Source organism: Oncorhynchus mykiss, chromosome 2 (assembly GCF_013265735.2).
Source record: "Oncorhynchus mykiss isolate Arlee chromosome 2, USDA_OmykA_1.1, whole genome shotgun sequence".
In the NCBI taxonomy this organism is placed as follows: domain Eukaryota; kingdom Metazoa; phylum Chordata; class Actinopteri; order Salmoniformes; family Salmonidae; genus Oncorhynchus; species Oncorhynchus mykiss.
In genome coordinates, this window is record NC_048566.1 from 42,251,092 (window position 1) to 42,264,665 (window position 13,574).

Consider the following 13,574-nt stretch of genomic DNA (forward strand, 5'->3'; position numbering starts at 1 on the left):
GCATGGGGGTGGAAACATCATGCTTTGGGGCTGTTTTTCTGCAAAGGGACCAGGACGACTGATCCGTGTAAAGGAAAGAATGAATGGGGCCATGTATTGTGAGATTTTGAGTGAAAACCTCCTTCCATCAGCAAGGGCATTGAAGATGAAACGTGGCTGGGTCTTTCAGCATGACAATGATCCCAAACACACAGCCCGGGCAATGAAGGAGTGGCTTCGTAAGAAGCATTTCAAGGTCCTGGAGTGGCCTAGCCAGTCTCCAGATCTCAACCCCATAGAAAATCTTTGGAGGGAGTTGAAAGTCCGTGTTGCCCAGCAACAGCCCCAAAACATCACTGCTCTAGAGGAGATCTGCATGGAGGAATGGGCCAAAATACCAGCAACAGTGTGTGAAAACCTTGTGAAAACGTTTGACCTCTGTCGTTGCCAACAAAGTGTTGAGATTGATTTTCTGGAAAACGTTTTTCTCATTTTGTCTGTCATAGTTGAAGTGTACCTATGATGAAAATTACAGGCCTCTCTCATCTTTTTAAGTGGGAGAACTTGCACAATTGGTGGCTGACTAAATACTTTTTTGCCCCACTGTAAGTGCTCCTACTGTAAGGGATAAAAGCCAATATTCACTCAAATTAAATTACTAATAACATAGCCCCTAGCTCTTTTCTGGATGGAATAGAACATGAATTAATCATAAAAGTATCACATGCATTTGAAATGTATTAAATACAAGTAAATATTTGCATTAAGGTATGAAGGAGTCTTATCCTAGCAATAAAATAGTATTGTTGTTAATGAATGTAGACTAACTTCATTCCTCACAGTAGGTAGACTGATCCGTTGCGCTCGTGCTCATCGTTCTGTGTTGTCACTGGGAGAGCATTCACTGGCGCATCCACTTGTTGACCTGTGTTCACAACAGAGTTCAGGGTTACTGTTCGCTATTTAAAGAGGGAGGCAACATGGCACACGGTTTAGTCAAACGGGAATCAGTCGAGAGTGAGATGCATAAACCCGAAGACCAAAGTAAGATCTTTGTTTATACGAAGAAGAGGGGGTATGACGTTACACGTAACCCCTACCTGAACAAGGTAACCACAACAAGTGCTTTTTGTGTTTACTTTGTACGTTTATTTTCTAAACGAAGTGTTAGCTTTAGCCTACATGTTTAGGAGTATCATCTTCAGAGCAGGCTATATTTAGATTTAAAGGAGCACAATGCCCCTCGAAGCGGTTTATATGGAGTTGTTCCACTCTCGCCTTTGCGTTTTTTTTCTAGTAGCTCCTAGATACAAGAAATGACGCGAAAGCCCATCCTCCCCGCGAAATACCCATTACACAAGTTCAGCTTTTCAAATATTAAATGACAGCCAGCCCACTGTGGATGATTGAGACGTGTGCATTAAAGATTAACGAGCTAACAATATATTTTCATTTGGCGAGAGGAAGAACTAAAGTCGGTCAGCTGTTTAACCTTGGCAGTTGCATGAGTGGAATGAAGCTATGGAAGCATATGTCCACCCTCGACTTGCTTGTCAGACTTCGAAAAACTCTTCCAGTTTTTGTCACAGGCTGCCACAACGGTTAACGAAATTAGCCGAAATAGCTTTGCTAGGCTGCAAACCATAGTCATTGTGTCAGAGTTTGATTATGGTAACCGAGGGAGCTTTCTAGTGTTTTTGTTGGTCGAACGAGCCACGCCTCCCCTACAGATTTGCGGTCACGAGCTAGTGAGGCTACATGTTGTTCGTCAACGTGTGGGAGAGTGACAGTTTACTATCCCTGTCCATGGTTCTGATCAGGTCATCACGATGAGTGCAAATTGTGGGTCATCTGTTAACATAAAAAACAACACTGTTTAATTAGACATTTGTGGTGTACTAAAGTCAGGAAAACGAATTGCATGTTGAACTCTCCATTATTGTTGTATTGCCGTTGTCCATTTCATAATATTCTGTGGGTAAACCCGAGACACCCCATTTATTATATGTTACATTTCGTATGGTATATATTCATTTGTGGATGTCCATAACCCATTTCATATGATATGTTATGAATTACAATTTGTATTATATATTACACATTTGCAAAACTTACAAATTCTAGCTGGCTAACGTTAGCTAGGCTTGGGGTTAGGGTTAAGGGGCGGCAGGGTAGCCTAGTGGTTAGAGCGTTGGTCTAGTAACCGGAAGGTTGCAAGTCCAACCCACGAGCTGACAAGGTACAAATCTGTCTTTCTGCCCCTGAACAGGCAGTTAACTCACTGTTCCTAGGCCGTCATTGAAAATAAGAATTTGTTCTTAACTGACTTGCGTAGTTAAATAAAGGTAAAGTAAAAAAAAATGTTAGCTCAAAGGGTTAAGGTTAGCTCAAAGGGTTGAGGTTAGGGGAAGGGTTAGCTATTTTAACGCAATTTGAAATTGCAATTGGACAGTGAATTTGTTGATTGGTCAGACAAACACAGTGAATTTGATTCTGGAGTGGCATTGAATGTTGAAATTCCAGAAGGAATGGCTAGGATATTTGATTTGAGTTGCACAACTTCTCAAGCATGCTTCACTAGGTGCAAACCACAAAGACACGTGTCAGCACAACAATATTTTATTTGGGTGGCCATATTGGATTTGGTCACATGAACTAGGCTATGAGTTATAGACCTAGAGACCCTGGCTGGTCTATCCATTAGTTCTATGCTCATCCCTCTCTGTGTCTTGAGTTTTCATGTTACTTCTATGTCTCATGTCGTAATGAGCTAGCTAGAGCATGTGTTATTGCTTTGTTTTGGAGAAGACTGGGGGTTTAATGAGATTAATTAAGAGAAACTGCTTTCAAACTGCTTTAAATTAGGAGTCATTGGAGATGGAGTGCAGCAACCTATGTATTTAACTCTCCTTCTATAGTAAATGTGCTTCACCTGGAAAACGTTAAGTTAGGCCTAATACACCAAAAGACTGTGAGGACCAAAGTACAGGCTTAATAGTCAGTGTGAGTAAAAAATATACCAGGTCTATTTGCATCAGTCAAAGAAGGGGCAAAGAAGGCTACAATGGGTTTCTCTCTTTGTCAATTGATAATAACCGAGATTGTCCTTTACAAGAGATAGGCTATTCTTTTAAAGAACGTTTCTTTTTCTATAAGTAGGGCTAAACAACAATTAATTTTGACTGCCAGCAGTCAATGAAGTATAAGCTCTAAGTTGCAAAGTCACTGAGATTGCCTTCTTGAATGCTCCAGCTTTGGTTTTGGTATGATCTACGTGATACCCTCATAAGTCAAGTCGAAACTGACGTTGGCACACACTTAAACACACAAGTGCACAGGTAAGACTGATCAGAGGAGAAAAAAGGCTTTTTATGCAGCGGGGGTAACCATTCACTCTCAACCTTGTCCATGAACCAGCAGGAGGAAATTAGAGGAGAAAGTAGGAAATGCCTGCTAAAGCATGTTCTGCTTCTCAACAACAGGCAGCCTTCTGTGGGCCCAGCAGTGGGACATTGTTGCCCTCTCCTGGGTTCAGCACACCCTGGGGATATGCGTTTACCTCCCTCACCTGATCCACTTCAGCCTCCAACAGGAGCCAGTGAGAAGGACAACACACTAATTGATGCTGAGGGACGGAGGTTGCAATTCACATCTGCAAGAGTCCATTTTGTTTTCATCCCCCCTCAACTCACTCTCCATTCACCTTGTACCCCTCCTTTCTCGCTCAACACTCACTCCGCCCCTTTGAAAAGGTGGAACAGGATATTATAGGTGTGTTTTCTGTGTGCACACCACGCAATAAAGAACTAAAGTGGGGAGCGAGGCAAAGAAAGGGATCTCTGTGGGGAGGAAGAGAGAGCTGGCCAGACTCCACAGACGTCCTCTGTCTCTCTGGGTTGATCAGGTATTAATGAGCAGCCTGTGTGAATCTCCCAGGCCACACAGGCTCCCAGACCACACTACAGCCCTTTGATGCTTGCTGGACTGCCACGAAACGCTGGCATGAAGAGCAACAAAGAGTGAAACACTCTTGCTGAGCGCCCTATCAGGGATTGTGTTTCACCTCAAACACGAGGTAGTGGAGCGCAGGTGATCCAACAGATGCCCACTCAGTCGGTCTTTGTGTGCTAACTAGGCTAACCCTGTGCTGAGTTTGGTCACGGTATGGATGGACACTTTAAAGCCTTTAGCTCATTAGAGGGTCAGGGTGGCATCAATGAAGACCTAGAACTGGGACAGTCCTCTAACATCTCTGGATGTTAAGGAAGATGGCTCTCCTCAGAAGACCCCTATGATGCACAGAAGATTTTCAGCTGTTCATCATGGATTGGTATTCAATTTCACCAAAATAGTGTGGAATGGTGCAGAGTTCAATCTGGCATCAACTTTCAACTCTCCAGAAAATAGAGATCCCTTGATTAAGCAGTAATAAGCAGTTTATTAAGGTTTAAATAGCTGGTGTTATGTAACATTTCAGCCCAAAATCAAACTGTGGTGAAGATCCATGACAGCAATTGGATGCCCCATTTGTAACCACAGGCTCCACATTTGTATTTATGGATCCCCATTAGCAGATACTCTTCCTGGGGTCCAGCAAAATGAAGACAGTTTATACAATTTTAAAAACACAAAACTGTGTGCCTCTCATAGTCTGTTCTGGACTTGGGGACTGTGAAGAGACCTCTTGTGACATGTCTTGTGGGGTATGCATAGGTGTCTGAGCTGTGCGCCAGTAGTTTAGACAGACAGCTCGGTGCATTCAACATGATATTACCTCTCTTAAATACAGGTAGTGATGAAGTCAATCTCTCCTCCACTTTGAGCCAGGAGAGATTGACATGCATATTATTAATATTAGCTCTCTGTGTACATCCAAGGGCCAGCAATGCTACCTTGTTCTGAGCCAATTGCAATTTTTGTCCCCGCACATTGACTCTGTACCGGTACCCCCTGTATATAGCCTCGCTTGTTATTTTACTGCCGCTGTTTTTTTGTTACTTTATTTTTAAAACATTTTTGTTACTTAACACTTATTTTAATTTTAACTTTTTAATGCATTGTTGGTTAAGGGCTTGTAAGTAAGCGTTTCACTGTAAGGTCTACTACACCTGTTGTATTCGGCACATGTGACAAACTAAATTTGATTTGATTTAGTCAAGGTGTGACAACTAGGGCCTGTAGTACCTTCCTTTTTGATAGTGTTGTTAAAAAGGCAGAGCAGCGCTTTATTATGGACATACTTCTCCCCATCTTAGCTACCATTATATCAATATGTTTTGACCATGACAGTTTACAATCCAGGATTACTCCAAGCAGTTTAGTCATCTCAACTTGCTCAATTTCCATATGATTTATTACAAGATTTAGTTGAGGTTTAGGGTTTAATGAATGTTTTGTACCAAATACAATACTTTTTTAGTTTTAGAAATATTTAGGGCTAACTTATTCTTTGCCACCCACTCTGAAACTAACTGCAGCTCTGTTAAGTGTTGCAGTCATTTCAGTTGCTGTAGTAGCTGATGTGTATAGTTTTGAGTCATCCGTATACATAGACACTCTGGCTTTACTCAAAGTCAGTGGCATGTCATTAGTAAAAAAAAAAAAATGCAAGGGGCCTAAACAGCTACCCTGGGGAATTCCTTCTACCTGGATTATGTATGAGAGGCTTCCAGTAAAGAATACCATGTTCTGAACACCCATTAAAGAACACCCCTGTTCTGTTAGACAAGTAACTCTTTGTCCACATTGACATTGCAATGGCCCATCCGACAACAGATCTGTGTTCATGGTTTAGTGAAAATTCTGTGGAACAATACTGTATCTGATTGGACAACGAGGATGTGCTGGAATGCCAACTGGCTGACCCTGGGAATGGAGCTGGGTTATCATAATCCTCTGTCTTTAACAAATATAAGTAATCATTAGCCAGCACTCTTTATGGGTTGGTTGGAAGAGCAGCCAGTGATTGAGAGGGACTGGTTTTGTGTGAATCCTATTGTTCTTCAGTCTGGGCTGTAATACTTGGACCAAGGTATGACCCAATGCTGTCCTAATTGGGAAAAGGTGCCATTTGATGCTTGTGAGAGTGTGGGACCTAGCCCTGACTTGTTCACCTACAGAATGAGCATGTCTCTCCAAATATTTTGGAATGTTGGGAAACTTGTTATTGTCACAAGTTCACAACTCTATGTGGGGGCCCTGTGTAGCCATCGCCGATGTATATAATATGTACACTGTCTTATAAAGACATAGGCCATTCTATTATGAGTAGTACAGAAACCTTTTTTTAAAAAAATTTTTTAGGGACAACTTGAGATGCAGGCGGGTGTTAGCTGGCAATAAGCTTTCATGACACTGTTAAACCGATGAGTGGCTATGTGACAAAGAGTGCTCTGTTCTTGCTCTATCACAGGTCAGATGATCCTGTCAATCTCCCTCACTAGGAACTAGAACTCTTGAACTCCCAGGACTGTGTGTGTGATGTCACAGGTATCCCAGGTGTCTCCAGGTGTGACAGTGCGACCCCACGCATCGCCGGCCGCCAGACATTCCACTGATGGCCTGGAGTGGATCGGCCCCCTCAATAACTGAACCTCAGTGGCACCTGCCAAGCAGCCTGATTTTACCCTGTCACACACACACACAAGATCTCAATCTGCCTGTTCATTCTGGCCTGTTTTGTTTCTCTGGGACAGACACGTCTAAATCCCCTAACCTGCTGGTTCGTTGAGACTTTGTGTTTTGTCTAAGACAGTTTTTTTCAGATCTGGACAATGGAGAAGCCATTAGACTGGTCCCAGACACATAGAGAGAGACAGTGATGGACTCATCGCCTGCCTATGAAGCATGGCACAGTCCTCCCCTCCCCACCTATCTGTTGCTCTTGTCACTCCCTTGTTTACTCAGTACTGCTTTTGTTTGTTGTTTGAAAGGGAAAGTCTTACAAAGTCCTGACATGAATATAGATCTAGAGATGGAGAACCAAGGGAATAACCAAAAGAACAGACCTAATGCTATTGAGATGAGGCCTAGGCCTATCCCAGTGAGGCTAGTCAGTGGATTTGGAATTTGGAATGACCGATTGCCTATTGTATCATAAAGGAGGTTGTGTGAGGAAATTGTCTGATAAACAGGTTGAGGATCTGGTTTCGGCTTATCAGATTTGACACGATTCCCAAAGGACTTTGAATATGACCAAAAGTCAACCTGTTCAATGGGCCTCCATATCCACTTTCTAGGAAACAGTGGAGAAACACAATCTGTCCTGCACAAGCAGCAGTACAAGCTCGGGTCCAAGCACAACATCACTGTGAAATGGAATGCTGTCACAAGGAAAGTTATGGGATTGTTGAAGACCAGCACTCTATCCCCCTGAGCCACTGGCAATGGAGTTATGTTATGGGGTTGCAGAGTTAAAACCGTTGCTCATTGTAATGGTGAAGGTGTTTGCATAGCTCGAAGCAAGTTCCAATGCTTCATTCTTTTTCGCCTTTGTGTTTTTTGGGAAGATTAATTCCGAGCACCGGTTGTGATGTAGGTGGGCCTTAGTGGATGGAAGATATCATAAAAGGCAGTGGATGGAAGATATCATAAAAGGCAGTGGGGACAAGGGACAACCATTTGTGTCTCCCTTTCATAGGTTTCATGTTAACAACACACAATGTCCATTGATGGTAAACCAATGTCATGCATCCTATTCTAACTGGAATCCCATTCACACTGGCTATCTCAAGACTATACTCCAGCATGGTGTCGGCTTAGAGATGGCTGTCATTTAAGACATGGCCAAAGTATTTCAATTCTGATGATTGTACAACTGTAAATAAATCAGCCCACCTAAAAACACAGCCAAAGTGTTTCAGTTCTGACAATTGTAGAATTGGAATCAATCAGCCTACCTACTTTGATAATAAAATGACAGAAAATATGTGGAGCCAATAAGGCTGTGACTTCACAGGACTCTCACTCACTCTATAGTGAGTTCACAGTGTTGTGTTCTTATTCTGCGATAGCAGGTCAACAATGATTTACTTATTTCTGAGAACAGAACAGAAGCCAAATTGATTAGGAATTTAGACTGAGAAGAGCAATTCAGTAGCTAACATACTTTAGCTATTAGATTTGTAAGTTTCTCCCTTAAATGTAGCCTAACTTAAAACATTTCGGTAACATACTTTAGACTTTGTGGCTATACAGAAATATTGCCTCTGGGGGTGCTCCTGAGCCAAAAGGTGTCCACTAAAATGGACGGACATATTGCTCAGAAATGACCTCATGACCCTTGATGTACAGCTTCTTTAAAAAGGATTTAGCTGCATTCTGGGTGTGGGATAGGTTTAGCTGTCACAAGGGAACAACATGTTGAATAGCATAGTGACTGCCACCTACAGGACAGCTGTGAGAGTGACAGAGGGGTTTTAATGCCTTCTGACAGTGCTGCCTGTTTGCATAAATACTGTCCATCAGACGTGCTATGTCAGCCCAGGCTGTTTTTGGAACTAGACTAATGATTGCTGAGTAGGGACTGGCCTGAAGAATGCAAATGTTTAGCCCAAGGCTTCACAGAATTGCTGATTTGTTTAGAGACTTGGACTCTTGCCCGGCAATACTGCAGCTCCCTATTGACCCCCGTACACAGAGCATGAGAAGACCACGGCAGAAGGCTGCATTTTAAGTCTTACATCCCACACCCCGGCCCACCTCCGTTTTTCAAGGCTGTTTAAACAGCAAGACTGTCCATAAATTCACAAGTTGACACCTCACTGATTTACAGAGCCCCGTGGGTTCAAATATTTGCTCAGAAGGAAGACTTTTAGAAGCTCCTCTCAGTCAAAAGAGAATGGGAGCACAGATTTCAGGATGAGGATGACTTAATGGAAGTGGAGATAACCTAAATAGGCTTTAATGTTGTGCTTACTAATGGTGGTTTTGGAACAGTGCTGGGCTGTGGTATGCCATATGGACGTGTCTGTGATGGTTGTTTACTCTGCATGTTATCTTGTTTGAGTCCTGTGGGGCTGACCACTGGTCACGGTCACTCTGTCATCCAGTTTCAAGAACGTCTGTCATCCAAGGTGACGCCACGTCCAAGCAGGCTTAAACACAATGGCAATAAGCAACTGACTATGAAGCCAATTTAGAAGGGAAATGTACTCATCAGACTGTCAACTGAGGTTATGGATAATGTGGAGGCTGAAGCATGGTGCTGTTGAAGACTGACAGCTTAGTGATCGAAACTAAACTAAGGCTGGCCTTTAATCCTGAGAGCAAAATTGTGTGTTAAGTCAAATTTGCCAAATGCCTGTTTAATTTAGACATGAGTCAGGTATGACATGTAAATTGGGAAAGTTTCTTAAAAAGCCTTTCCAGAAGACCTTGTGCGTCTATCTACTGGCCCCCTGGTGTCCTCGTCTCTACTTCCAATAGCACACCTCTCATAGACTACTGTACTATATCACATCATCACATGCTAGCCTTTGCTTTTCTCAGCTTCGGTAGAAATGCCTCCATGCTATCTCTCTCCACTTATCCTACTTATTCCTTATTCTCTCTCCTGCTAAGTTATTATTACTAGCTACACATGTTTAGGTCCTGATGACAACCACTCTCTAAACAAAGTTGGCATATTAACAAGTTTTCTGCCTATGATTCCACCTAATGACCCAAATGATGTCTTGGTATGCAAGTGTTTACAAATGTTGTAGCAGTAGAAGATCAGTGGAAGGAAGGCAGTTTGAAGTTCTCAAAATGTAGATCTATTTACAAGTCTTGCTGATCCAACAGTGAAGGTGCCATATGTCAAACGAGTAGATTTACAAAATATACACGGGCAACAGCCCTAAAGAAATAGCCTCTGTATCAGGCTTAACCTGTCCTATCTGAACAAACACAGGTAGAGGGCAAGACTACACAGCCTCCCCTTGAGAAATCAAATCTGTATGTGTATATGCACTTGGCCCCTACCAGGTCCATACAATTACCCAATTGGAAATGACCAATGAACTGGTTCAACAATGTAAAAGGCAATTTCCATATCCATTCTTACATTGGTAAATTATTCTAAACTCAGCAAAAAAAGAAATGTCCTCTCACTGTCAACTGCGTTCATTTCCAGCAAACTTAACATGTGTAAATATTTGTATGAACATAACAAGATTCAACAACTGCGATTATAAACTAAACAAGTTCCACAGACATGTGACTAACATAAATGGAAGTGTGTGTGTGTGTGTGTGTGTGTGTGTGTGTGTGACAGTCAAAAGTAACAGTCAGTATTTGGTGTGGCCACCAGTTGCATTAATTACTGCAGTGCATCTCCTCCTCATGGACTGCACCAGATTTGCCAGTTCTTGCTGTGAGATGTTACCCCACTCTTCCACCAAGTTCCCGGACATTTCTGGGGGGAATGGCCCTAGCCCTACCCTTCATCCCACAGGTCCCAGACGTGCTCAATGGGATTGAGATCCGGGCTCTTCGCTGGCCACGGCAGAACACTGACATTACTGTCTTGCAGGAAATCAAGCACACAACGAGCAGTATGGCTGGTGGCATGGTCATGCTGGAAGGTCATGTCAGGATGAGCCTGCGGGAAGGGTACCACATGAGGGAGGAGGATGTCTTCCCTATAATGCACAGCATTGAGATTGCCTGCATTGACAACAAGCTTAGTCCGATGATGCTGTGACACACCGCCCCAGACCATGACGGACCCACCACCTCCAAATTGATCCCGCTCCAGAGTACAGGCCTCGGTGTAACATTCATTACTTTGACAATAAACGCAAATCCGACCATCACCTCTGGTGAGACAAAACCAGGGTTTCACCTCGTCAGTGAAAAGCACTTTTTGCCAGTCCTGTCTGGTCCAGCAATGGTGGGTTTGTGCCCATAGGCGACGTTGTTGCCAGTGATGTCTGGTGAGGACCTGCCTTACAACAGGCCTACAAGCCCCCAGTCCAGCCTCTCTCAGCCTATTGTGGACAGTCTGGGCACTGATGGAGGGATTGTGTGTTCCTGGTGTAACTCAGGCAGTTGTTGTTGCCATCTTGTACCTGTCCCACAGGTATGCTGTTCGGATGTACCGATCCTGTGCGGGTATGGTTACACGTGGTCTGCCACTGCAAGGACAGTCCGCTGTCCTTCCTGTCTCCCTATAGCGCTGTCTTAGGCGTGTCACAGTACGAACATTGCAATGTATTTCCCTGGCCACATCTGCAGTCCTCATGCCTCTTTGCAGCATTCCCAAGGCACGTTCACGCAGATGAGCAGGAACCCTGGGCATCTTTCTTTTGGTGTTTTTCAGAGTCAGTAGAAAGGCCTATTTAGTGTTCTAACTGTGACCTTAATTGCCTACCATCTGTAAACTGTTAGTGTCTTAATGACCATTCCACAGGTGCATGTTCATTAATTGTGTATGGTTCATTGAACAAGCATGGGAAACAGTGTTTAAACCCTTTAGAATGACGATCTGTGAAGTTATTTTGATTTTTACGAATTCTCTTTAAAAGACAGGGTCCTGAAAAAGGGACGTTTCTTTTTTTTGCTGAGTTTAAGTTAGACTTTTTATAATGAACTAATAGAATGAAGTAACAGACTGAGAAATGGCTGGGATTAACAGTAAATTCACTTCTGGTGATATATATATATATATATATATATTAACAGTCTGATGGCCTTAAGATTGAAGTTGTTTTTCAGTCTCTCGGTCCCAGCTTTGATGCACCTGTACTGACCTCGCCTTCTGGATGATAGCGGGGTGAACAGGCAGTGGCTCGGGTGGTTGTTGTTCTTGATGATCTTTATGGCCTTCCTGTGACATCGGGTGGTGTAGGTGTCCTGGAGGGCAGGTAGTTTGCCCTCGGTGAAGTGTTGTGCAGACCTCACTACCCTCAGAAGTGCTAAAAATAGCCCATATTAACAGATGCAGTCTGAGAAACAGGGTCCATGAAGTCAATATCTTGCTTGTAACAGATAACATTCATGTTCTTATGATCTCTGAAACTCACTTAGATAATACCTTTGATACAGTGGTAGCAATACATGGTTATAGCATCTACCGGAAAGACACTGGGGCAGTGTTGCGGTTTATAATTAGAACCACATTCCTGTAAAGCTTAGAGACGATCTAATGTTGAAGTAAAGCCCATTCTTGTGGGAAGCTGCTATAGTCCACCTAGTGTGAACTGTCCAGTATCTGGATTATATGTGTGAAATGCTTGATAACGTATGTGATATCAATAGAGAAGTATATTTTCTGGGTGATTTTAAATATTGACTGTCTCTCATTCAAGAAAAAACGTCAAACTGTAACCAGTGCCTGCAACCTGGTTCATGTTGTCAGTCAACCTACCGGGGTATTTACAAAAAGCACAGGAATGAAATCATCAACATGTATTGATCATATCTTTATTAATGCTGCAGAAATTAGCTTGAAAGAAGTATCCAAATCTATAGGATGTAGTGATCACAATATAGCAGCCATATCTAGGAAAACCAAAGTTCCAAAGGCTGGGTCTAATATGGTGTATAAGAGGTCATACAATAAGTTTTGTAGTGATTCATATGTTGATAATGTAAAGAATATTTGCTGGTCTGTGGTGTGTAATGAGGAGCAACCAGACGCTGCACTTGACACTCATGAAATTGCTTATTCCAGTTACTAATAAGCACACACCCTTCAAGACAATTACTGTAAAAACTGTTGAATTCCCTTCGATTGATGAGGAATTGAAAAATTGTATGGTTGAGAGGGATGAGGCAAAGGGTATGGCAAATAAGTCTGGCAGCCCAACTGATTGGCAAACATACTGCAAATTAAGAAATCATGTGACTAAGCTAAATATAAAATAAACTATACTATGTAACAAAGATGAATGATAGTAAAAAGCTTTGGAGCACCTTAAATTACATTTTGGGGGGGGGGGGAAGCCAACTTGGCTCCATAATTCATAGAATCAGATGGCTCATTCACCACAAAACCCACTGATATTGCCATCTACTTTATTTTTTTAATTGGCAAGATAAGCAAACGTAGGGATGACATGCCAGCAACAAACACTTACACTACACATCCAAGGATATCTGACCAAATTATGAAAGACAATAATTGTACTTTTGAATTTCGTAAAGTCGAGCAAGTTGAGGTGACTAAACTGCTTGGAGTAACCCTGGATTATAAACTGTCATGGTCAAAACACTAGCTAAGATGGGGAGAAGCCTGTCCATAATTTAAACACTGCTCTGCCTTCTTAACAACACTATCAACAAGGCAGCTCCTACAGGCCCTGGTTTTGTCGCACCTAGACTACTGTTCAGTAGTGAGGTCTGGTACCACAAAGAGGGACTTGGGAAAACTGCAGTTGGTTCAGAACAGGGCAGCACGGCTGGCCCTTAAAAATACGGTGAGGGCTTAATGACATGCATGTCAATCTCTCATGGCTCAAAGTGAAACAGAGATTGAATTCATCATTACTTGTTTTTGTAAGAGGTGCCTGCCTACAAGCTAAATGTACTAAGCTATCTGTTTAAAATACTAGCACACAGCTTGGACACCCATGCATACCCCACAAGACATGCCACCAGAGGTCTCTTCACAG

At 42.7% G+C, this 13,574-nt stretch overlaps 1 protein-coding gene across 1 annotated transcript in view; it reads left to right on the plus strand.

The window, feature by feature from the left end:
* The first annotated feature begins 845 nt into the window (after window positions 1–845).
* Window positions 846–13,574, plus strand: part of LOC110489963 (NADP-dependent malic enzyme) — a 132,021-nt gene continuing 119,292 nt past the window's right edge. The window contains exon 1 of the mRNA XM_021563003.2: window positions 846–1,088. Within this exon, the coding sequence (XP_021418678.2) occupies window positions 960–1,088 (129 nt within the window). The 5' untranslated portion in view covers window positions 846–959. The remainder of the gene's footprint in view (window positions 1,089–13,574) is intronic.